General features: G+C 35.0%; 4 protein-coding genes across 4 annotated transcripts; 2 read left to right on the top strand and 2 right to left on the bottom strand.

Moving 5' to 3' along the window:
- The first annotated feature begins 417 nt into the window (after nucleotides 1-417).
- On the top strand, nucleotides 418-3485 carry LOC114422534 (U1 small nuclear ribonucleoprotein A-like). The gene is made up of 6 exons (XM_028388935.1): nucleotides 418-880; nucleotides 962-1209; nucleotides 1450-1541; nucleotides 1635-1704; nucleotides 1807-1889; nucleotides 2424-3485. The coding sequence occupies exons 1-6, from the start codon at nucleotides 511-513 to the stop codon at nucleotides 2515-2517; spliced, it is 957 nt and encodes a 318-aa protein (XP_028244736.1). The 5' UTR covers nucleotides 418-510; the 3' UTR covers nucleotides 2518-3485.
- Nucleotides 3486-3966: 481 nt separating this feature from the next.
- LOC114422533 (exocyst complex component EXO84B-like) lies at nucleotides 3967-11316 on the bottom strand. The gene is made up of 8 exons (XM_028388934.1): nucleotides 11133-11316; nucleotides 10876-11041; nucleotides 9935-10032; nucleotides 7080-8136; nucleotides 6204-6716; nucleotides 4925-5113; nucleotides 4610-4746; nucleotides 3967-4478 (listed from the first exon to the last, which is right to left on the bottom strand). Exons 2-8 carry the CDS (start codon nucleotides 11023-11025, stop codon nucleotides 4316-4318), a joined length of 2307 nt encoding a protein of 768 aa, XP_028244735.1. The 5' UTR covers nucleotides 11026-11041; nucleotides 11133-11316; the 3' UTR covers nucleotides 3967-4315.
- A 3429-nt stretch (nucleotides 11317-14745) lies between these two features.
- LOC114422532 (ATP synthase subunit epsilon, mitochondrial) lies at nucleotides 14746-16019 on the bottom strand. The gene is made up of 2 exons (XM_028388933.1): nucleotides 15774-16019; nucleotides 14746-15055 (listed from the first exon to the last, which is right to left on the bottom strand). Exons 1-2 carry the CDS (start codon nucleotides 15955-15957, stop codon nucleotides 15027-15029), a joined length of 213 nt encoding a protein of 70 aa, XP_028244734.1. The 5' UTR covers nucleotides 15958-16019; the 3' UTR covers nucleotides 14746-15026.
- Nucleotides 16020-17125: 1106 nt separating this feature from the next.
- Nucleotides 17126-20867, top strand: LOC114422531 (probable xyloglucan glycosyltransferase 5). The gene is made up of 5 exons (XM_028388931.1): nucleotides 17126-18371; nucleotides 18651-18959; nucleotides 19055-19345; nucleotides 19615-19728; nucleotides 19811-20867. The coding sequence occupies exons 1-5, from the start codon at nucleotides 17628-17630 to the stop codon at nucleotides 20444-20446; spliced, it is 2094 nt and encodes a 697-aa protein (XP_028244732.1). The 5' UTR covers nucleotides 17126-17627; the 3' UTR covers nucleotides 20447-20867.
- Nucleotides 20868-22008: the final 1141 nt, after the last annotated feature.

Raw genomic sequence — 22008 nt, 5'->3', positions numbered from 1 at the left:
TGAATACAATTATTGGGAATAGAATTGTAAACTTGACTACAAGTAATAAATCTTGATGTCTTAATAAGAGTATGAACAACATGATTTAACTTGTCTCCTAAAAATTATGAGAAATAAAAATCTAATAAAATACAAGTTAATATTAATAACTAAAATATATATTTTATAAAACAAAAATTAAAAATCATTAACAAAATAACTGATCGATACTTGTGTGAAATCTTTATATATATACTAGTGAGAAATAAAAATACTTAATTTGGTTAAATCTATTACGAACATTAGTCTATTGTGAAAGAGAAAATTTGGTTAAAAACATCTTTTTGTTAAATTTTTATATTATATTTTTGGATGAAATCTTAAAATGCTAATGCTACATCCGAATTTCCTTCCACTATTTATTTGTTAATGTACTACATAAACATAAACAGTAGGAGGAGTGCAGTGTATACTAAAGATTAAAGAATAGCAGAAGATAGAAGATTGGGGTTAGGGTTTGATCGCAACGCAATGGCTGGCACCGGCATCCATCCATACCACCAGCAATGGGCTCCGGCGGCAGCCGCTCCTCCTCCTCCTCCTCCGGCAGCCGCGGGCGGTCCTCCTCCTCACCCAGGGGAGGAGGTTCGAACTATATTCATAACTGGTCTTCCGGAAGACGTGAAAGAGAGAGAGCTGCAGAATCTGCTGAGATGGTTGCCCGGTTTCGAAGCATCTCAATTGAATTTCAAAGCTGAGAAGCCAATGGGTTTTGCTCTCTTCTCCGCACCACACCAAGCACTCACCGCCAAAGACATTCTTCAGGACATGCTCTTCGATCCCGACACCAAGTCCGTCCTCCATACTGAGATGGCAAAGAAAAATCTATTCGTCAAAAGAGGTGAGGTTTGGAATTTATTCAAATTGAAATTAATTAATGCTTATTGTGAAAGTGTAACTGAAACCCTAGCTTGTCTTGTAGGAATCGGAGCTGATGCGGGTGCTTTTGATCAAAGTAAACGCTTAAGGACAGCCGGGGATTATACACACACTGGCTATACAAGTCCGTCTCCTTTTCATCCTCCTCCCCCTCCTGTGTGGGGACCACATGGATACATGGCGCCGCCACCGCCGCCTCCATATGATCCATATGCAGGCTATCCCGTTGCACCTGTACCAATGCCCACTCCTGCTCCCATTGCAGCACCTAGCACTTATGTTCCAGTTCAGGTCATCCTTCCCTTAACTCTTACTCTCTATACATATTGTTATAATGTATCGAGTCATCTTATGGCAATAAAAAATCGATAGATGGGTTTTTACCCGAGTTCTAATCTTGCTTTATTTTTTGTTTTGCTATGTTATCTCATGTTTAATTTATTGAAACTCTCTGTGTATGCCCTTTATAGTTGGCTATACATGATAAGTAACATAGTGTGTTACTATGTTTATCTTTATTGTTTTGTACAGAACACAAAAGATAACCCTCCTTGCAACACCCTGTTTATTGGGAACTTGGGAGAGAACATAAACGAGGAAGAAGTGAGGGGCCTTTTCAGCGTGTAAGTACATCTTATCCCTTGAAAGTGGTTCTTCTATTCTGTTTTCATGCTCTCAAGTATGGGGAAAATCTTTTGAGCAACTTTGTTTCGCAGACAACCTGGTTTTAAGCAAATGAAGATTTTAAGACAGGAGAGGCATACAGTTTGCTTCATCGAGTTTGAAGTCAGTGACCTTTTCATAGATCTTTTTCTAACTTATTATTTGGTGAATACTCGTGCTATTCTTCTTGTAAATTTCCCTCAGTTTTATAATGACCTATTGCAGGATGTGAATAGTGCTACAAATGTGCACCATAATCTGCAGGGTGCTGTTATCCCAAGTTCCGGTTCCATTGGCATGCGGATACAATATCCTTTTTTATATATTATCAATATGATCAATCATCCCGATGTTTGCTTTCTGATTTTTCCCCCTCACATGTTCCCTTTCTTAAATTGATTGTAGCACCGGCAACTACACAAGACCTTTTTGCTAAAATGCTTGCATTTGTAACAATGTACCATGATTTTATTTATTTTTTGTCTTTAATGTGCCTATGCATCAATGCTACTAGAACCACATGTTTCTTTCAAATCAAGTATTTATTTGTTCAAAGGGTTTTTCCTTGATACTATCAATTGTTTTGAAGTATAATCTAACTTGAATACTGCTGCAAAATGCAAAGTATTAGTGCTTCTTAGGGCAAAACTATATTGTAAATCTTATGGTTTGTGCTTCATATTTTTTAACTTTTGATTTTTCCTAGCACCCATTATCTGCCAAATTTGCATTAAAAAAGTTCCCATCCTTTGCATTCAATTTGGTATAAAATTGCTTGTGATTTTTTACATTATGATATGTGCAAGGAATTTTGTTTTGTGCTTTTCTTGACTTCTTAGTAGATATTCAAAAAATCCATTTGGAAAAAGGAAAGATAATCTTCCTGTTGCTGTTCCTAGTGCAAATGGAGCTCCACCAACAATGACTTATCAGTAGCTTGAAGGGGATGTACTCTGTTCTTTATGCTCCGACAAATATTACTACATAATAGGATGCATCTTGCTGCTGTCACATGCATCCATTGATCATCAAGTCATCGCCATTAGCATCCTTGCTCATGTGAATGAATGCAGTGGCATCATATACATACATTTGGCTATGTTATACTAGTCGGACATGCATATCTTGGCAGCATGTGTTGGTTCCTGGATTACTTTCATAGGCGTTTAGATTTGATGCATGGGTCTAAATTTTGTTACAATTGTGTGCTTTATGTCATATACTTTCTGTTTACATTGGCATTAGGAATGTTATTCAAACAGATTTTGGCTTCTATTTTGCAACTTTAGGTTCATTTGGTGCTTATTTGACATGACATCTTATGGTGATGCTTACTTTGAATTCATGTCACGACTTGGCTAGGGTCTGGAGAAATAAGGATGTCATACCAATGGTCATGCTGCCCTTTCCACCATCATATTACCATTGTCATTACAACATTGAATTCTTTTCCCCCAATTGAATCCGTCATTCATGACTCCATTTAATCAGAGCATTGATGTTTGATGCTTTGAAATTCAGAGCTATTTCAAAGAAATCCCGGGAGTTATATGTTGTCTGATTTATACAGGATTTCGAAACGACAAAGCTTCCTTTCATAATGGGAGATCCATTACTGCTGCTGCCATATCATTGCAGGTAACTTTTTGTTTGCTTGGGTGAACTACCGTCAAATTAGGTTCGAACTTCTGTCGATTGATTATCAAGGGAAACAGCCTTTCAATTATATGATGCCTGAGTTTCTCATTAAACAGCTGACTGACTATTTTTTGTCACCGACTAGCTAATTCTGTGCTAGTTTTCAAAATCTACTATTGTAGCAAAAGTTTAATCTTGTAACAGAAGAAACTGATAGGTTAAGAATTAATCCCGTGCAAAATAGAGTAATGGTTGTGGAATCCTCATCCTGCTATGAGTTGCAACTTTTGGATTTTCGATATTGAAAGCTGCTACACGGTTCATAATTAGTTTTTTAAGTTTTGCTAACAGTAGTCCAAGTTTTGCTATGGAAATTGCAACTTCATAGTTTTTGGGTATACATGACATAAATTGCTGCACCAAAGTCAATTTTACACAACTTAGATGCAGCTAAGTGTTGGATTCTTATTTTAGAACTAAAGCTAACAATTGAGGTTTTATTTAATGGTCATTTTACCGCTGATTACGTTTCCAGACGAATGACAACTTGTAGCTTTATAAATTTTATCCAAGTCTTTTGCTATCGACCGCAGTACAATAATACTGGTTATTTTAGTGTTTGCCTAAAGTGCGAACGAGGTTTTAATTATGTCAAATTCTTCTATTTTTAGTAAGCATAGTGCTCTTCATACGAACTTATGCATTCAAAGTACGAAACTTGAATAAGTCTGAAAATACATCCTAGTAAACGTTGAAACTTAGGTTTGCATATCGTTATTTGAGAATTATTGTCAGGAGGAAAAAATAAAAGCTACAAAAAAAATCCATTAAGTACACTTATTTCGAAAGAATAAGAACCAAATAATCAAGCCAACATTTACAAACCGAAGGACAAATTGACAGGAGAAAAAATATTGCCAAACACCTGACTATGGAAAGCTTAATCTACACAATGCTGGGTTATTCCCAAAAAAATTTAGGAAAATAAAAAAATGATGGGGAAACTGATTGCAGCGTGAGGTCAGGACATCTTTAAGAGTACAAGAATCTTCTAGCAATTTCAAGATAGACTTAATTTACAAGGATGAAACTAGCCTCACGAACTACTATGAGATCTTACAGATGAAATTGACTGTGCAGAGACAGATGCAGTAGGGCTGTTAAGGTCCCTCTCCCCATTTATTTCTTTTGGTTTTCCGCTAAGTCTTTCCATAGCATCTTGACATATGTCGTTAAACCATTCGTCTTCAGGCAGTTCTCTGGCAATATAATATATATATATATTAGACTCTTACAGATTTAATTTCACAACTTTGAATAGAAAAACAATTGCAAAAGCAAAGATATTTTCTTTAATGATAAAATGTCGATGGCGACACCAGTAGCCTACCTATATGGATCCATCCCTGTTGCAGAAAATGCTGCCATCGCTTTTGTTATGATCTCATTGACAATTCGTTGCAAATTCCTTGACAAGTACCGACCATGGGAGGCAAAACATACGACAAACTTCATATCTAAATAGAACTGCACAATATAAGAAAAAATTATAAGGCCATAATGAACTTTGCATTTCACAAGGTTCAACCGTGGAAAATTTGCATCAATTCTTCTCTATTTTGGCATATGGGTTTATAACAGTTACCAGTAACCAAAATTAAAAGAAAATCATGAATGATATAATAAACAAATTCCAATATCATACCTGTTGAAGACCAAGGGGACCTAAAGGCCTTGGCCCTTCCTCAATATCATCCCAAAAGCTCTGGTCTTCTGAAAGCCACAACATAACAGTTTCTGTAAGTCTCATCAAGAGCAGCGTAGCAAATCTTTCCCTCCCTACAAACATATCTGCTGCTATATTGGCCATTCGATTCAGTTTTACAAAAAGCTCCTGGACAATAACATAATGGCCTAATCAGATCTTGAATCATATTTGTAGCATAACTCAACAGTGAAGTTAGATGACAATTTATATTAATTTCAGCAAAAAAAGAAAGATAATTCACATATTGCAAAAGGGAAAAGAAAAATCCATTGCTCCCTATAATATATATATATATATATATATATATATATATATATATATATATATATATATTATGATAACTAACTCAAACAAATTCAATCTCTAAAATATAGAAGATATGGATAGTAAGCAGCTAGTACCTAAAACTTGATCATAATGCACACAGACAACATATATAATATGAGTTTCTTTTATGATTATAAAGTTGATGCGACCTAAGAAATAAGACACAATTTTTATTCCCTTCTGGTAGACAGAGGGGCACATTCAACCACAATAATATATTCAAATAGAAAACTCAATCCATAATTCCATATATTAGGACTAACAACTTTAGTAGTCAGCCAGCTGATGTCTGCAACAGTTTCACTTTTCTGTAATGAGATTGTTAATCATAGAACAGAACGCTTAAATTGGTTAATAGAAACATATACTTTCAGAAAATTATTTCGTTCAGTACCATATTGAATTAGCTATTTCAGAATGCATACATAGATGTCAAATAAAATTAACCAATGGTTGGAAATGGGACAAGGCATTGAATCTACAGTCATGAGCCTATGAAAGAATCAGAATCTGGAGCTTCTTGTTGCATGCAATAATCCCCCACCCCCACACAACTTTTCCACTAAAAAAGGGCGGGAAGAAAAGAGTTATTACAAACACATCTTATGCAGAGCACAGCTGAAAATGGAAAGTAAATTTCAAATAGAATTGCTAGCAACACATTATTATTGGCTGAAACTCGTTGAAAATCACAATTTTTTGTGGGGTCTACTAATTTAATGAGTTTCACTTGTGATTTGTAATTTTGAATAAAATTGAACTAATAATACAGAGTGTTGCTAGCACTCCTCAATTTCAATATCACTCTAAGAACAATATGAGGCAGATAAGTCAGAAAATCTATAGAATATATTCACACACACAAAAAAAAATCAGATTTCCAAATTACCTGAAAAATCGAAGATGGAGTCCATTCAACTTCTGCGTTTCCATCCATATTTATATACATGTCAGCAGTAAGATGACTATCACCTTCCTCTGTAAAAATTAGGTCCAATGCATGTTGACGACAGAATGTATCTTTCAATCTGTCAACTGAACTGACAAGTCTTTTCCTCCATTCTCTTTGTTCAGGATGACGATTTTGCCTTTCTGAGGTTCTTTTTCGATTATCATCCTTGTATGCAGCCTGATTTATAGGGGAAAGCTTCATAGCTGCACGTGGAAGTAGTTCATCTGCTAGTAATGAGGCATTAGCTAGCAACGCAATTTGCTGAGCCTCAGTCTCAGCCATGCGTACAATTTTGTTTCCAGCATCTTCAAAGCTTGCTTCTTCCTCCATAGATCCAGGCAATGCTTTTATGAGCATGTTCACATAGGAGTTAAATACTTGAAACAATCCTTCGAGAGCTTGGCCTCCCAACTGCATGCTAAGCAGTGGTCCTACATCCTCAAAGAAGTCCTGTATAAGCATTAAAACCAAACAGGAAACATAGAAAGAACTTAGTATGGAGTTAAACAAGATTAAAATGTGCAGAGATGAGTATGTCTTCTGAAAGAAGGAAGTCATTTGTTCAGTTAGAACACGGGAAACATGTAAAAGATTTAACTGCTAAGGACAAAGAGAAAATTCAAAATATATTCACTTAAAGAGAGAAAAGATTCACATTGAATATCAAAATAAAAAATATTTTGTACACTTTGCTTTAGAACATCTACCCACACTGTCCCAACAAATGCAACATCTCTGTTCTGAAACCATTCCAAACATTGATCAGTACTTCAGTGTTACAAGTCAATATCAAGTCAAGACAGAAATTCTCACCTGAACCATCAAATTGAAGCGATGGGCACTGCTTGTCAGTTTATGTTGAAATGCTGTTGTATTACTAATGGATATACTTGAAGGCCTACTAGTCCGGCGATTAGATGTAGGAGAGTATGTAAGTACCCAATCATCAGCCGCAGCCAAAGCAGCAGTACTCTCTTGAATTCGTTTCAAATTAGCATCTAGTGCTTGCTCAACACTAGGCCTAAAAAGTTTCAACAGAACAGGACAAAGAGCCAGGCCACGAGCTTCCAACAATGAGCAATGACCCAATGCTATTTGAACACACTCTGCAGCAGCTCTTAAACCTCCTGCAGCTGCTGACGAGGCTAATGCATGCCTTTTCACCAGAAAAGAAAATGCCTCTGTTTGTTTTGTAGCCCACATCACAAGTTCAGAAGTATAAGCTGGCTCCTCACCAAAAATAGCCAATGAATCACTTGCAGCTTGTGCTACTGCAGAGAATACCAGTTGGGCAAGAGCTGCAGTATATGCTCCACCATATGAGGTGCTTGATGGCCGAAGACTTTGCATGTTATACTGATATCGTTGCTGATGGGCATTAAGTAGCAAGCTGTGAGCATGGGGACCATCTCCAAGTTTTTTAAGGGCAGAAACTGATGCACGGAGTTCCGCACCACGTGTTGAGGGCTGACAAGCAGCTTCAGCAAGCTGATCAGCTAACTTTTGTCTACGTTCACCAATGGAATTCTGTAGAGACAAAAGTACAGATGGGTTGATAGATTTCATCTCTTTTGCCTCAGAAACTACACATTCTCCTTCATCAAGAGCAGCCAAAGCTTCTTCCACTCGCCTTTCAGCCAAGAGAACATCCAAGAGATCAGGAAACTCTACCAACCATTTGTCTAGGTCTGATATCTCCTTATCTTCAGAATCTGATGTGGCATTTACGGAAAAATCATCAGAATTTGAGATTGATAATGAATCAATGTGAACTCCTTCAGCCAAACCATGTATCAAGGCAGCTTGTGTAGAGAGCAGGTTTCTAATAGATGAAAGCTCCCCCTCTAAATCAGATATCTCCTTAGATGTTCTGTAACGTTTAAATATTGCTTAGATTCAAAATATGACCAACAATATATCAGCTAACTAACATTAGCTAAAACATATTGCAGCAGCTATTATTTAAGGTCCAAATATAGAAGAGGTAAAATAAAAAAAAAAAAGAGTAAATCACTCGGATCTCCTATTTTGCACTTCTTACACAAAACTCCCTCTATTTCTTAAACCTACACAAAATCCCTCTTATTTTATAAATATGTTAATTTAAACCCACAATCTTTGTTTTTGTATAAAATTCATATCCCTATTATAGGTTTTGTCTCATTATACCAACCTCCTCTATTTGTTAAAAATACACAAAACCCCTTCTATTTTATAAATGCATTACAATTAAATTCTTAAATGACAATTTTTAGAATATCATAAACAATAAAATAAATTATCATTTCATATTCAAAATTATTGAGAAAAACCCAAGTCCCACATCTGTTAGAGATAGTGCCAAAATAAAATATATAAGAGGGGACAACCCTCACCCTATGAGTTAACTTTTGGTTTTGAGTTAAACCCAAACTCACATTCTAAGAAAAATAAAAATATCATTTTATTTTTTTGCAACAAAAATCTAATAAAAACTTAATCACATGAATTATGAATAGGATGGAATTAAATATTTTTTTGAAATTGATTTTTTAAGAATTTAAATGATAAGAAATAAAATCATATTTAAAATTATTAAAGGGCACCAATGGGTTTAGGGGCAGAAAAATCCTGGTCCCACATTTTCCAGAGATAGTGCCAAGATAAAGTATATAAGTGGGGGCAATCCTCACCCTATGAGCTAGTTTTTGATTTTGAGTTAGGTCCAAACCCACATTCTAAGAAAAATAAAAGGATTATTTTAACTTTTCGTAACAAAAATCTAATAAAAACTTAATCACATGAATTATTAATAGGATGCAATTAATTTTTTTTTAAAAATTGATTTTTTAAGAATTAAATGATAAGAAATAAAATTATATTTAAAATGATTAAAGGGCACCAATGGGTTTAGAGGCAGAAGCCACAAGCATCACATGAGATAGGATTTTAGCAAAAAAAAAAAAGGGGGAACAAATCCTCTGCAGAGGCTAACACTGTATGAGATATTAACCCTTCAATAAATTGTATTTTAATATAATATATTTCTATTATAAATTTGAGGTTTAAAAGAATAAACAGTGAGAACATGATACTTGACCATGCCAAGTTTTTTTTCCCCACTGAAGAGGACCTGTTTCCAATAAGAAGTTGGTTTGGATGAGAGGAAAGAAAAAAAAGGAAAGAGAAAACTTCGAAATTGAAATGAAGAGAAAACTTTGAAAGATTTTTTTGTTTCATAATCTATTTAAACTATCTTCGCCTTTCGCAAAGTCCCAAACAATAGAAATTTTCAAATATCATTTTCTTTCTTTCTCTTCATTCATAGGCTGAACGTGAAAATCATTGTTTGTGTGTTGTTAATTGTTATTAATATTATAAAACAATTTTCAAGAAACAGCTGCATCCCCAAACAGTCACACAGTGCCTGAACGACCCACTTCCTTTGTCTCTCCCCATCCACGATAATTTATTGTATTATCATGAATCAAGTTGATTAAATTAGAGATATATTTTTGCATCTATAATTACACTCATGTACTTTAGTACTTCATGTGTGTATGTTAATATTGTTTACATATTGTCTAACAAAGTTTCAGCTCGATTTCAAAACCTTGAATATCTTTCTTTACTAGTAAAAGGACCAATGCAGATTTCAAAATATTGATACATACTAACACACAACTAACCGTATGAAAGCTGCATAGTTAGCATAGACACTTCGACGCATCTCCTCAGCAGACGCTTTCTTCAAGTCCACCAAATATGTGCACAATTGCTTAATTTCCTGAAGAATAAAGTAGCATTGCTCAATGTGAAGAACACGAAAATTTTTCTCTACCTGATGTGAACTAGACGTATCCAATAACAGGTTTCACCACTACAAATGACTAAGTCCCTGTTTGGATAAATTTCTCCATAAGTATTTATAGGAGAAGAAAATAAGAAGAAAAAATGAAATAAGCTTCTCCAAAAGCTAAAGTAGCTTACGTATAAGTTAATTTGCAAAAGATCTCTCATATTAGCTTAATCAAAAACTTAATTTTCCACTTATTAGCTTATGGAAAAGCTTATTTCATTTTTCCTTCATATTTTCTTCTCCTAGAAGTGTTTGTGGAGAAGTTTACCCAAACCCCTAATTGAAATAAAATTATGACTAAGTGGTTATTGACTACATGACATATGATGAGCACATCAAAGCTATTTAACAAGTACATGAGTCTTAGATAAATGCTGAAGAAGGCATGTGTCTAATAAACATATACAGCATAGTGAAGGTAGGAAACCCTTTTCAGTCAGTAAAATGGTCAATTATGAATAAAAAATGATCTCAAACTGTTACTTTTATGAATAACAGGATTTACAAAGGATATCAGATGTTGCCAGGGTGTGAGACACTATACATCAATCTAAAAAAGAGCTTATCCTCTCTTGACTTGCTGGCTTTTAGGAATGGAATTAAAATGCTATTATCAAGAGAGAATTAAAAAAAATGAAGTAAGCAGGGATAAACTACATATGTTGAATGAGGCACGAATGCAATTGAAAAAGCTGGGGTTTGAAAGGAAGAAAATCAAACAACGTGGATCATTGAATATGCACGTAATGTAAAGAGGAAAATGAAATGAACCTTATCGTTGAGGGAGCAATTGGACTGGACATAGGACTCGGCATCGAATTTATCAGACTTGAAGGGATTGAGACCTTCTTCGAGCTTAGGTCCGTTCTCCTTGGCACTCGCCATTGCGCTTCTCGACCGAGATGTCTTCCCCGACGCCATATCCACGAGATTCAAACTAAGATCACCAATCACAAGTTTAGGGTTAAAAGGTAGATCCACGCACTAATCTACAAAAAGAGAGGAAAAAATGCAGCATGAAAGCTTACTCAGACTCAGCAACAGCAAAGAGAAGACGCTGTTTCGTTTCAATTTCTCTCTGATCCCTAAGAAAGCGGTGATGGTAAGAGTTAAGACAGAGATTGCCAGCACACCACGCCTTACGTTTCTTTTCTTCTTCTTTTTGTAAAAATATAAAATAAATAAAAATTACTTTTCGCTCTAACCTCTTCAACTAATAACGTGCTTCTACAAACATATTCTCCTTTCTTGTTTGCCTGTAAATCATGGACCCTTTGCACCCAAAGTGGATGTTTAAATTTTTTAAATTAATGTGAAATTATTTGGCAGTAAGATATTCGATAATGATGTGATCATTGTTTGTTTACTCTGTAATTAGGAAAATGACAATCATAGGCGCTTTTTTACTTTTTAAATTATACGTTACATTGGGCGTTAAATCCTGTATACAGAAACGGAAGGAAGGAAGTCTTGATTGCTAGTTAAAAGAAGAAAAACATTTGGATGTAACATTTTCATTCCTCAATGTGAGATTTACCGTTAAAGGAAGGGTTTTTTTTTTTATCTGAACTATTTTTAAATGATATAATATAATCCAGTACATTTCAAATCATTAAAAAAAAATGGGTATTAAATTGCAGTGGAATTGTTTTGTTTTTAGCTCTCCTTAATTTTATTTTTTTGACAGAAGATAGGTAAAAGGAGGAATGAGTCAAATGCGATGTTAAAGTTAAAATATTGCTTTGTTTGTGAATATATTGTTATTGTAATTTAGGTAAGCATATATTTAACAAATTAAATATATGTTTACCTAAATTACAATAACAAGATATATTCACATATATCTTAACCTACCGGCAGTCGAAACAAGAAGACCACGAATACTGAGATTGTCCTTAAACTCATCAAACAACACACACGGAAGCCCCGAAACAAGTTGAATGACGAAGCGGCTCTCCGACACCGGTGCTTCAACATTTTTCAACTGATCAACAAGGGACTTGAGATGTTGACAATATGCCAAAGCATTTGGAAAATTCTCCATCTTAGTATTGGAGAATTCGGCCTCAAGAGTTACCACATGAGAATGTTTGTTGTCTTGGAAAATATCTCTCAACCTATTCCAAGCATCCATGATCATGGCATGGGGTTCAATAATTGTATGCAACAAGTCATTGGAGATGGTTGCATAAAGCTAGGAAAGAATCGTAGCATCAAGAGTCGACCATAATTTTTTTTCATCCTCGCAGGTACCTTCTCTTTGTCGTTGGTAGGAGGAATAATGTGATGAAGGACCTTATGAGAACGTGCAATAATTTTAAAAAGCTCTGCCCATGTAGAGTATTAGACATTTTCCATTTCAAGAGTGATGGAGATATGATTTCGTATATTAGAACCCGCAAGAACTAGATGGAAAGAACTCTTGTCTGTCATGACAGTGAGAAGAAGAAGAAATAAGAGAGATGAAGGGGAATGAAGAAGAAGAGGAATAGGAAGAGAAGTTACTGTTTGGTCCGCTGGTGTGGAGATAGGAGTAGAGGAGATTGATTGTGAAGGTGATGCATTGTATAGGCACTCATATCATCACACAAGAAATCATAAGCAGTGGAAGAAGGGGAATGCAATTCCATTAGAAGAGGGCTCACTGCGCAATCCCCAGTAAGGAACGGTTTTTTCCTTATTCCCTTGGATACCATAAAAGAATATTTTTCTCCTCCCCGATTCATTCATTGACTTGGAATGTATGCAATGTAAAAGGCCTAGTCTTAGGAAACTAGGAAACTAATAATAATAGGAAACTAATAATATGCTTAACAAACTAAATATATGTATACCTAAATTATAATATATATTCACATATATCTTAACATGCTTTAATTTTTTTTTTTTAAAATAATACGGAATAGGCCTTAGTTATTGAATATTTATCAAGAGAGATTAAAAAAATGTAAATATGACTTATTGTGTATATGAAAGAAATATCATGTTTTCATAATGTAATGATTTCATTGTTAAGATTTTGCCTTTTCATACTTTCTTAACATCTCTTTTTTTTTGTTTGTTTGTATTTCTTAACATGATCATATTTCTCATTTCGCTCTTTTTTTTTATCTCTCTTTCTTTCTTCCGACTCTTACCCATAGAAAGGTATGTAAAACATTACTGTAATTTTTAAGTTCTTTGAAGATTTTGTTTTCAGGGCTCATTGTTATTTCTCATTAATTGAATTATAATTAGATTTAGACGGTAGAACAAAATGATTATATTGATATTGCGGATGAATGAAAACCTATGGCAGCAAGTTTATCTCTCTCTCTCTCTCTCTGTGAGGGAATTATATTATATTAGTAACAAGAAATGGGAGGATAAAGCAGATGCATGAGACTACCTATAAAGCATCGCAAACAACATCTAGAATAATAAAAAATTAGCAATTTAGCCATTTCATCATATGAGAGAATCCAAATTTGAACAACTCTTTTAATTTATACATATTTCCTTACCTTCTACATTTCACATCGATTGTGAACCTCATGACTCTCTTACTCATTCAATTTAAAGGGGAAATTCTTTGTTTTCTCCGATGAAAAACAATAAAAATGACGGCCTGCTTTGTATTATTTTATAATTTTGTGGCCAATCTTGTTTCTTTAGGCAAAAAACTTTATTTTATATATAAAAATGTTTTAGAAAGAATTCACACCTAAAGAGTAAAATTAGAGTTATATTTTAATAAGTAAAAATCTCAATATATTTAATAATACTATTTGAATCCTGTCCTTAATCCTAATTAACTAACTACGAAATGATCAAATTTGAGCCAACTGCCACGCAAAACCCGTTCATCAATAGGCAGGTAGAGAATGTTCAGCTAGGATGCCTAATGCTTCTGTTTTCAGTTATTGTTTCGACGGAGGCGGTTAAAAAAATGGCATTAGCAGTCAAGAAAACCATCATAGCAAGTGCAGTCATTCCCTAGCTTCAAGTTTTGCTATTGGGTTGATTGATGTCACTATATTTCTTTTAATACGCATTAGTGCCATTCGGCCATGGGTAATCACAAATCATCAGTCAAATGCACCAGCGACCCGCTTGTCATTAACCATTAAAAAGACTTTCGAACCACCAAAATGACTACTTGGAACAACGGTTGACATGTGTATTGCATATGATATAAATCCCACTTTCCTTCACGAATTACATCATTGAAAACCATAGGCAGTTTGGCACTCAGCAAAAAAAAAGAAAAACACCATGGAGCAATCCTGGCTTCCATGAGGCATGATCTTTCAATTTTGCTTGTGTTCCAAACATGTTTAAAACCTTGCCTTCATGACTTTGCAAGTAATAATGCATTGAAAAAAACCATAGGCAGTTTGGCACTCAGCAAAAAACATGTTTAATAAATCCCACTTTCCTTCACGAATTACATCATTTAAAACCATAGGCAGTTTGGCACTCAGCAAAAAAAAAGAAAAACACCATGGAGCAATCCTGGCTTCCATGAGGCATGATCTTTCAATTTTACTTGTGTTCCAAACATGTTTAAAACCTTGCCTTCATGACTTTGCAAGTAATAATGCATTGAAATATTTCAATTTTTTCTACGATTCATTCAAGGAAGGGACGTTGCCATTTAACTTTCATAAACTTATGCCCCAACTTAATCGGGCAGCTTTCTCATTTCAGGACCTAGAAGCAGACTCAAGTTACACAGCCACTTGACAATAAGTTCAAAATCATTTGTTTAAACTTTTATTATTACAAGATTAATCATGCAAATCAAAATCCAGTGTATGTTCCATTTCATGGAATGAAAAAAAAAAGAAGCAAAGGAATTAAACATCACAGAAAGGTTCAAAATGACAATGAACTTCCAGATCTCAAAGATTTATGCATTTATAGCTTCCAACTATTCCGGATCACTGCTCTGGGGTGTCTGAACGAATAGCTGAAAAAATAATATAGATCACTTTGATCAGAATACATGAACATAATGTTAGCACTTTTGCTGCAAAACATTTGACGATAATGAGTAACAGAAAAATGCCATTAACTAAAAACAACGTTGTAAACAACTAACAATATAGTGCAGGTTTGGATAACCATTGCACCCCTCTAACCCAAATGCTTGTTCAGCACATGAAAGTATGTTAAGAATGGTTATCAATAATCTACTTCAATACCCATCCTCTCTTTAAAACAAGAAAGAGGACCCTGGGGTGAATGCATTCCCCACTAATCCTTACGAAGTGAATCATTTTAGGCTAATAAATCTGTTTTGCAGCTAACGATGTGGCGAAAGCATTCTCCATTAATCCTTACCAAGTGCATAGAATTAAGAATAAAACAAAAACAGTGAGAAAGGATAGAGAAGCATGCCAATTGAAAATATATATATATATATATATATATATATATATATATATATATATATATATATATATATATATATATAAAGAAATAGCAGCAGAGAAATGGATCTGGCAACAATTAATCCGCACTATACGGGAATGGATCCTAGCATGAGATGGTTATGACGAACATAAAGTATAAAAATTGGTGATGCAGGATTTAGGGTAATTTAATTAGGGGAATGAGAGGATCGATTAATATGAAAATAAAATGATTGATGGTGGAAGCGCAGTAATAAAAGAGAAGAGGCGTACTAGGTTTTTCAGGCTTGGCGTCGACCCATTTGGAGAGAGCAAAATGGACCTTCTCACGAGAGATGGCTTCAGCCTTGTAGGGTTCCTTGAGGCAATTCCTGACCAGATTCGCGCATATGTTTGAGTATGTGATGTATGTCATCCCCGCTGCCCTCCAAAACGGCACCGCTCCGCTCGACGCCATCTTCTTCTCTCTTCACTCTCTTTCTCTCTTCGATCTTCTACCTTTCTTCTTTTACCTATCACTCTATGCTATGCTTATGGACTATGGACTATTCTCTAAGCCCAAACAAACTCGACTTCCACACATGTTAGGCCCCATTCTCAAGACCCATATTACCTTGCCTTGACATGGGATCAATTAATGTCTATTGCTCAACAATATACTTTCTTTCAAATAAAATTTCTGTAAAAAATTATACTTTTTAATTAAGATTTTTTTAACTAATTTCTGGGCTTTGATTTTGTGGGGGCGTTGCCCCTTCTTATACAAATATAAAACTTATTTCTTGTAATTAATTATCAAGATAACTTTTTTTTATTTGTATAATCTAAAGATTTGCTTATTAACTTTGATTAGCAATAATAAGAATAATAAAATCTTATTCTCTAAAATATTTTATTATGCAATGAGATTCAAATAAATTATAATTTTGATTATAGTTTATTATTTATCTAACAAGTCATATAAAATTTATTTAATAATAAAAATTAACTAAAAACTATAATAAGTAATGATACTTACATACTGTCAGTTTATCCATGCTCCAATTTGGTTAAGGCTATCCAAGATACTTATAAGTAAGAAGGTCATGTTTATTGGGTTCATGTTTTTTCAGAATCTGATCAAGTTGCAGAAATTGTGGTGAAGTATGGGATGCAAATGCATAGTTAGTATCATGTTTTATTATTATTATTATTATTATTTTATGCTTGATTTTATTTGTAATATCTTAAGGATAGACTGGACCGATGTTCGTTTTCCTAAATTTTCTAGGCTTGCTATTTTATGTTATTGGCAGAGAAAATGAAAATAATGCCATTCAACCAGGAATCATTATCTATCATAAGTTTATTCACTTTTTAGAAAAATTACAAAAATATACTTATGGCAATTTTTGATTAGTGCAAGAAGTATTTACACTTTGACTGCACTAGAAGTAAATGATTTTAGAATTTATGCTTTAATTTTTATACTTATGCTACACTCTTTTTTTTTTAATCTTTTATCTTTTATTTATTTATACAATTTTCTCTCCCTTTATTATTTATTCTCTTCTGAGTTCTGACTTGAAAGTATACGCTGATGGACTATGACATGGTCATAATTGTTGACCAATAGAGATGGATGGATGACCTCCCTCTAACCCATGGTAGCAGTGGCCAGTGGAGAGTTAGGCAAGTTTTGTTTGTTTGTTTGTTATTGTAGTTGCTGCATTAACTGGTTCATTAATCATGGCCACATGGATTACGTCTTCAACATTGGAAGAGTAGTAGTAAGTAGTAACCCATCTTGGTAATTTCAAAACTGCAATAAAGAAAGCAAGACAAAACAACCCCACGCTCGCTCACTCACTCCCACACACACTCTCTTCTTACTTATGCTCCTCTTCTCTATACCTTTTCCTGCACTGCATTCAGACCAAAAACTTGCCTTGCCTTGTACTGCGCTAGCTGCTCATAGGATTCTAAACTCGTGGATCTGACACTGTCCACTCCTTCCTTTAACCAAAATGGATATTTTTCAACTTTCTCAGTAATGGCCATGGGCTTGTGACTTGTTGTGAGTGTTGTTACTGTTTTTGAAAAGTAGGCTTTGGCTCTTGTAGTTTGTTTGTGTTATTCAGCAACCATATGGGTCCAAGTCCAAGCATAGATTTTTCAAAGTGGTGGGTTAAGGAGAGTTCGAGTTCGAGTTCTAGGAAAGGAAACCCGGTTGTGGTGACTATGGAGAACCCCAATTACTCGGTGCTTGAAATAGATGCGCCAGACTCGGCATTTCAGCCAGTTGACAAAGACAGAGGTAAAAATGCTAAGCAGTTTACATGGCTTCTCCTTCTCAGGGCGCATAGATTTGTCGGTTTCCTTTCTTGGCTCGGAAATTCTCTTTGTTCATTGCTCCATGCTGTTAAAAAAAGGTTGTTTTTGGGGCACGTGGAGACTGAGATGTCTTCCAAGGCAAAGTTTCTGTTTCGAGTAATTCTCACTTTCCTGGTGATGGCTTTGGCATTCCTGTCTTTTGAACTGGTTGCTCACTTCAAAGGGTGGCGCTACTTTCACAACCATAATAACTTGCACCTAATTCCTCAAACTTCGGAGATCACTGGATGGTTTCACACTGCCTATGTTAGGTGGCTGGAGTTCCGGGTAGACTATATTGCTCCCCTAATTCAGTCCCTATCAACCTTCTGCATTCTTCTCTTCTTAATTCAGTCCGTGGATCGAATGGTGCTTTGCTTAGGTTGCTTCTGGATCAAATTCAACAAGATTAAGCCCGTCGTCATTGATGGGGATTCCCTCAACTCACATGATTTGGAAGGATCCAACGATGGATATCCTATGGTACTCGTTCAGATTCCCATGTGCAATGAGAAAGAGGTGACACCCTTCTCTTCTCTTAATCCTATGTAATTACTGCGTCCTTCTTTTTATTTAAAACAAAAAATGTCGGTGCTGTTTATTCAAAACCAATCAATCATGAAGTGGTTTCTTTGAACATATTATGATTTACTCTTATCATAAAGTTTGCTGTGTTGAATTGTAGTAATAATAAAAATGTCCCTCTTTGATTATTTATCTGGAAGGCAGTAACTAGATTTTGTGGATCATTACTCTAATTCCCCATAATGATGTTAATCAGTTTGGCATTAAGTGTAGGTATATGATCAATCTATTTCAGCAGTCAGCCAACTTGATTGGCCAAAAGATCGCTTGCTTATTCAAGTTTTGGATGACTCTGATGATGAGGGCATACAGTGGTTAATCAAGGGAGAAGTCTCTAAGTGGAGCCAAAAAGGTGTTAACATAATCTACCGTCATAGGAAGTTTAGAACTGGTTACAAAGCGGGTAATCTCAAGTCTGCAATGAGCTGTGATTGCGTCAAAGATTATGAGTTCGTTGCGATTTTCGATGCTGATTTCCAACCAAATCCAGATTTCCTCAAGCAAACTGTTCCACATTTTAAGGTGACTAAGTTTATCTGATTCTTACTAGTTACTACTGGAGTATTTCATAATCTATCCATTACTTTCCCTTTCTCATTCTTAAGTCTGCTCTGCAGGGAAATCCTGAGCTGGCATTGGTTCAGGCTAGGTGGGCTTTTGTAAACAAGGATGAGAACTTACTGACAAGACTCCAAAATATTAATCTCTGCTTCCACTTTGAGGTTGAACAGCAGGTTAATGGTGTCTTCCTTAATTTCTTTGGTTTTAATGGAACTGCTGGTGTTTGGAGAATAAAAGCACTTGAAGAATCTGGTGGCTGGCTTGAGAGGACAACTGTAGAAGACATGGATATAGCTGTCCGAGCCCATCTGAATGGATGGAAATTTATCTTTCTCAATGATGTGAAGGTAACCCTTTTGTTACTGTAGAAGACATGTTTTGTTTTGCCTTTTGGTTTTAATCAAAGTTAATGGACTCAGTATGTATCAATTTCTATTTGCCTATAACTGACAATAATACTTTTAGTATTTATTGATTTGGAAAGGTAGGACGAACTTGAATTGGTGAAGTAATTATCTGCAGTAATTGAAAGGCATGCTACACTAAATTTTGGGGTGAAAAACTGTTGATGTGTACAATTTAGGTTGCAGTTTTAGTCTAAAGAAACTTCTTTCAGGTGCTTTGTGAGCTTCCTGAATCATATGAAGCTTATAGGAAACAACAACATCGATGGCATTCTGGTCCTATGCAACTATTTCGTCTGTGCCTTCCAGCGATTATAACCTCTAAGGTGATGTATTTTCTTTTATTGCCTATGCACTGTTTTGAAGTAAAATACAATCTAAACATGTTCTGATTTCATCACATTGCAGATTGCGTTCTGGAAGAAAACCAACCTAATATTTCTATTTTTTCTGCTTAGAAAGCTAATCCTCCCTTTCTATTCTTTCACATTATTCTGCATTATTCTTCCTTTGACAATGTTTGTCCCAGAAGCTGAGCTTCCAATCTGGGTTATTTGTTATATTCCTGTATTCATGTCGTTCTTGAACATTCTTCCTGCCCCGAAATCCTTCCCCTTCATTGTTCCTTACCTCCTTTTTGAGAACACAATGTCAGTAACCAAATTCAATGCCATGGTGTCCGGTTTGTTCCAGTTGGGAAGTTCATATGAATGGATTGTTACCAAAAAAGCAGGTCGGGCATCAGAGCCTGACCTATTAGCTGCCGAAGAACGGGATTCAAAGGCAATGAGTCTCCAACTTCACAGAGGGACTTCTGATAGTGGACTTTCTGAGCTTAACAAAATAAAGGAATGCCAAGAAACAGTTCCTGTAAAGAAAATGAACAAGATATATAAGAAAGAGCTTGCCCTTGCATTCTTACTGCTTACTGCTGCAGTTAGGAGCCTGTTATCAGCACAAGGCATGCACTTCTATTATTTACTATTTCAAGGTGTATCATTCCTCCTTGTAGGTCTGGATTTAATTGGCGAACAGATGAACTAGAGGATCAGAAAGGATGTGTAAAATAGAAAATTGATTGTTACAAAGTTAAATAATCAAATAAGCTACAAGGCAGTTGGTTTTGGCAGTTATATTCAAGGTGCCTGAATATGGCTAAGGTAACATGCTGAAAGCTACCGTGGGTCATATCATATATAAGTGTTATTCTTGAAGGCATTTATAGAATTTTTTCTGTTTTTTTTTTTTTTCCTGGCTTTACTTGTCCATCTATTGTTGTCTATCACAGTACATTCATTTTTCTTTCCCTTTTCAATTTTCTGTGACGTTGAGCTGATTCAATTTATGTCAGGATAACCCTGTCAACATGTTGCTTACATCACCTTTGGTTCATATGTATGTATGCATCTGTTGAATGACAATGATGTGTTACAACTACAAACAAAACTTCTGATGCCAAGGTTTATATGTTTCTGGATCAAAATTTCACTTTATGTCATTGGTGTGTTTGGTTTGGTGATAGAAAACCATGATGAATACAAAATCATGGTGAAATCATCACAAAAACAACTATTAGTTGCTTTATAAAATCAAGACAAATTCAACTCTCCTTATTACCGAACATGCATTATGTTTAAAGCATAAGCTTGCAATATTCATGCTATCAAGGTAGGTATATTACTCGTTTTCTATTTACTTTATGCTCTGGTGGTTATTTAATATATCTATATCATGCTTATTTTTGTGAGTTAAACGTTGAAAGCAGTTTAGAATGGAAAAAGGAAAGAAAATAGTGTCGGCAGGCAGTGGAGTGGAGATTGAGGAGAAAGCATGCATTGGCAGTGGAGAATTGGTTCATTAATATTTATTTTGGGCCATGGATTTGCCCAAGGATGAGAATCGTGCGAGTGTCCCACATTGGACCCATTTGTTTTAATTCAAGCTTTAACCATAACCAAAAGATATTTTAGAGCATACTTAAGTCCCAAATTTCGCCATTTCAATAATTGTAGGGCACATGTGCACATACCTCTCAAGCAAGGCTGGTGGACCCTGCTGTCTCAACAAAGCATTTTTTTTCTTATGCGTTTAAAATACTTAAGCCCTGAATCCATCATAACAAACATACTCTTTCTTTAGCACTTTACTAAGACATTATAGCCAAAATTTTACACGAACTTTAAAGTGCAAACCTCGACCTTCTGAAATTAAGAGAAGAAAAGAGGATAGGATACAAAACGAAGGATGGACATATAAAAACAGTGTCCCTCAATCATAAATTATTTTATATTATATTTAATGTATAACACAAATACAACCCTGAGAAAACATTCTTCAAAATATTTCTTCATTATACAAAAATAAAGAGTAAAAATTACAAGTTTTTTTTTTCGTTTATACACTGCGGACCTACAATACTTTGCTGGCATATAATAATACCAAAGTAAGTTTGATAGAGAATTGGTTATGGAAAAAGCTCTAGTAAGAATATGTTTTAAGAAACTTGTCTTTTTGGGATTGAGGATTCAGTGCAACAGTCGGCCATAGTGCCATACCAAACGATCCTTGGACGTTTCTGCTAATGCTGCCATAATCGTGCAATCTTT

This window comes from Glycine soja, chromosome 8 (genome assembly GCF_004193775.1).
Source record: "Glycine soja cultivar W05 chromosome 8, ASM419377v2, whole genome shotgun sequence".
Lineage (NCBI taxonomy): Eukaryota > Viridiplantae > Streptophyta > Magnoliopsida > Fabales > Fabaceae > Glycine > Glycine soja.
Note: the sequence above shows the minus strand (reverse complement) of the source record. Positions and strands in the feature narration are given on the sequence as shown.

Bases quoted from the DNA above. Each gene is read 5' to 3' on its own strand.
- LOC114422534 (XM_028388935.1), top strand. From the start codon at position 511: ATGGCTGGCACCGGCATCCATCCATACCACCAGCAATGGGCTCCGGCG. The intron at 1,542-1,634 runs GTAAGTACATCT...TTTGTTTCGCAG, and splicing joins GTGAGGGGCCTTTTCAGCGT to ACAACCTGGTTTTAAGCAAA. The intron at 1,890-2,423 runs ATATCCTTTTTT...ACTTCTTAGTAG, and splicing joins TCCATTGGCATGCGGATACA to ATATTCAAAAAATCCATTTG.
- LOC114422533 (XM_028388934.1), bottom strand. From the start codon at position 11,025: ATGGCGTCGGGGAAGACATCTCGGTCGAGAAGCGCAATGGCGAGTGCC. The intron at 10,033-10,875 runs GTTCATTTCATT...TTTATTCTTCAG, and splicing joins ATTGCTCCCTCAACGATAAG to GAAATTAAGCAATTGTGCAC. The intron at 4,747-4,924 runs GTATGATATTGG...TATATTGTGCAG, and splicing joins GTCCCCTTGGTCTTCAACAG to TTCTATTTAGATATGAAGTT.
- LOC114422532 (XM_028388933.1), bottom strand. From the start codon at position 15,957: ATGGCGTCGAGCGGAGCGGTGCCGTTTTGGAGGGCAGCGGGGATGACA. The intron at 15,056-15,773 runs GTACGCCTCTTC...TTATTTTTTCAG, and splicing joins CGCCAAGCCTGAAAAACCTA to CTATTCGTTCAGACACCCCA.
- LOC114422531 (XM_028388931.1), top strand. From the start codon at position 17,628: ATGGGTCCAAGTCCAAGCATAGATTTTTCAAAGTGGTGGGTTAAGGAG. The intron at 18,960-19,054 runs GTGACTAAGTTT...TCTGCTCTGCAG, and splicing joins AAACTGTTCCACATTTTAAG to GGAAATCCTGAGCTGGCATT. The intron at 19,729-19,810 runs GTGATGTATTTT...ATCACATTGCAG, and splicing joins CAGCGATTATAACCTCTAAG to ATTGCGTTCTGGAAGAAAAC.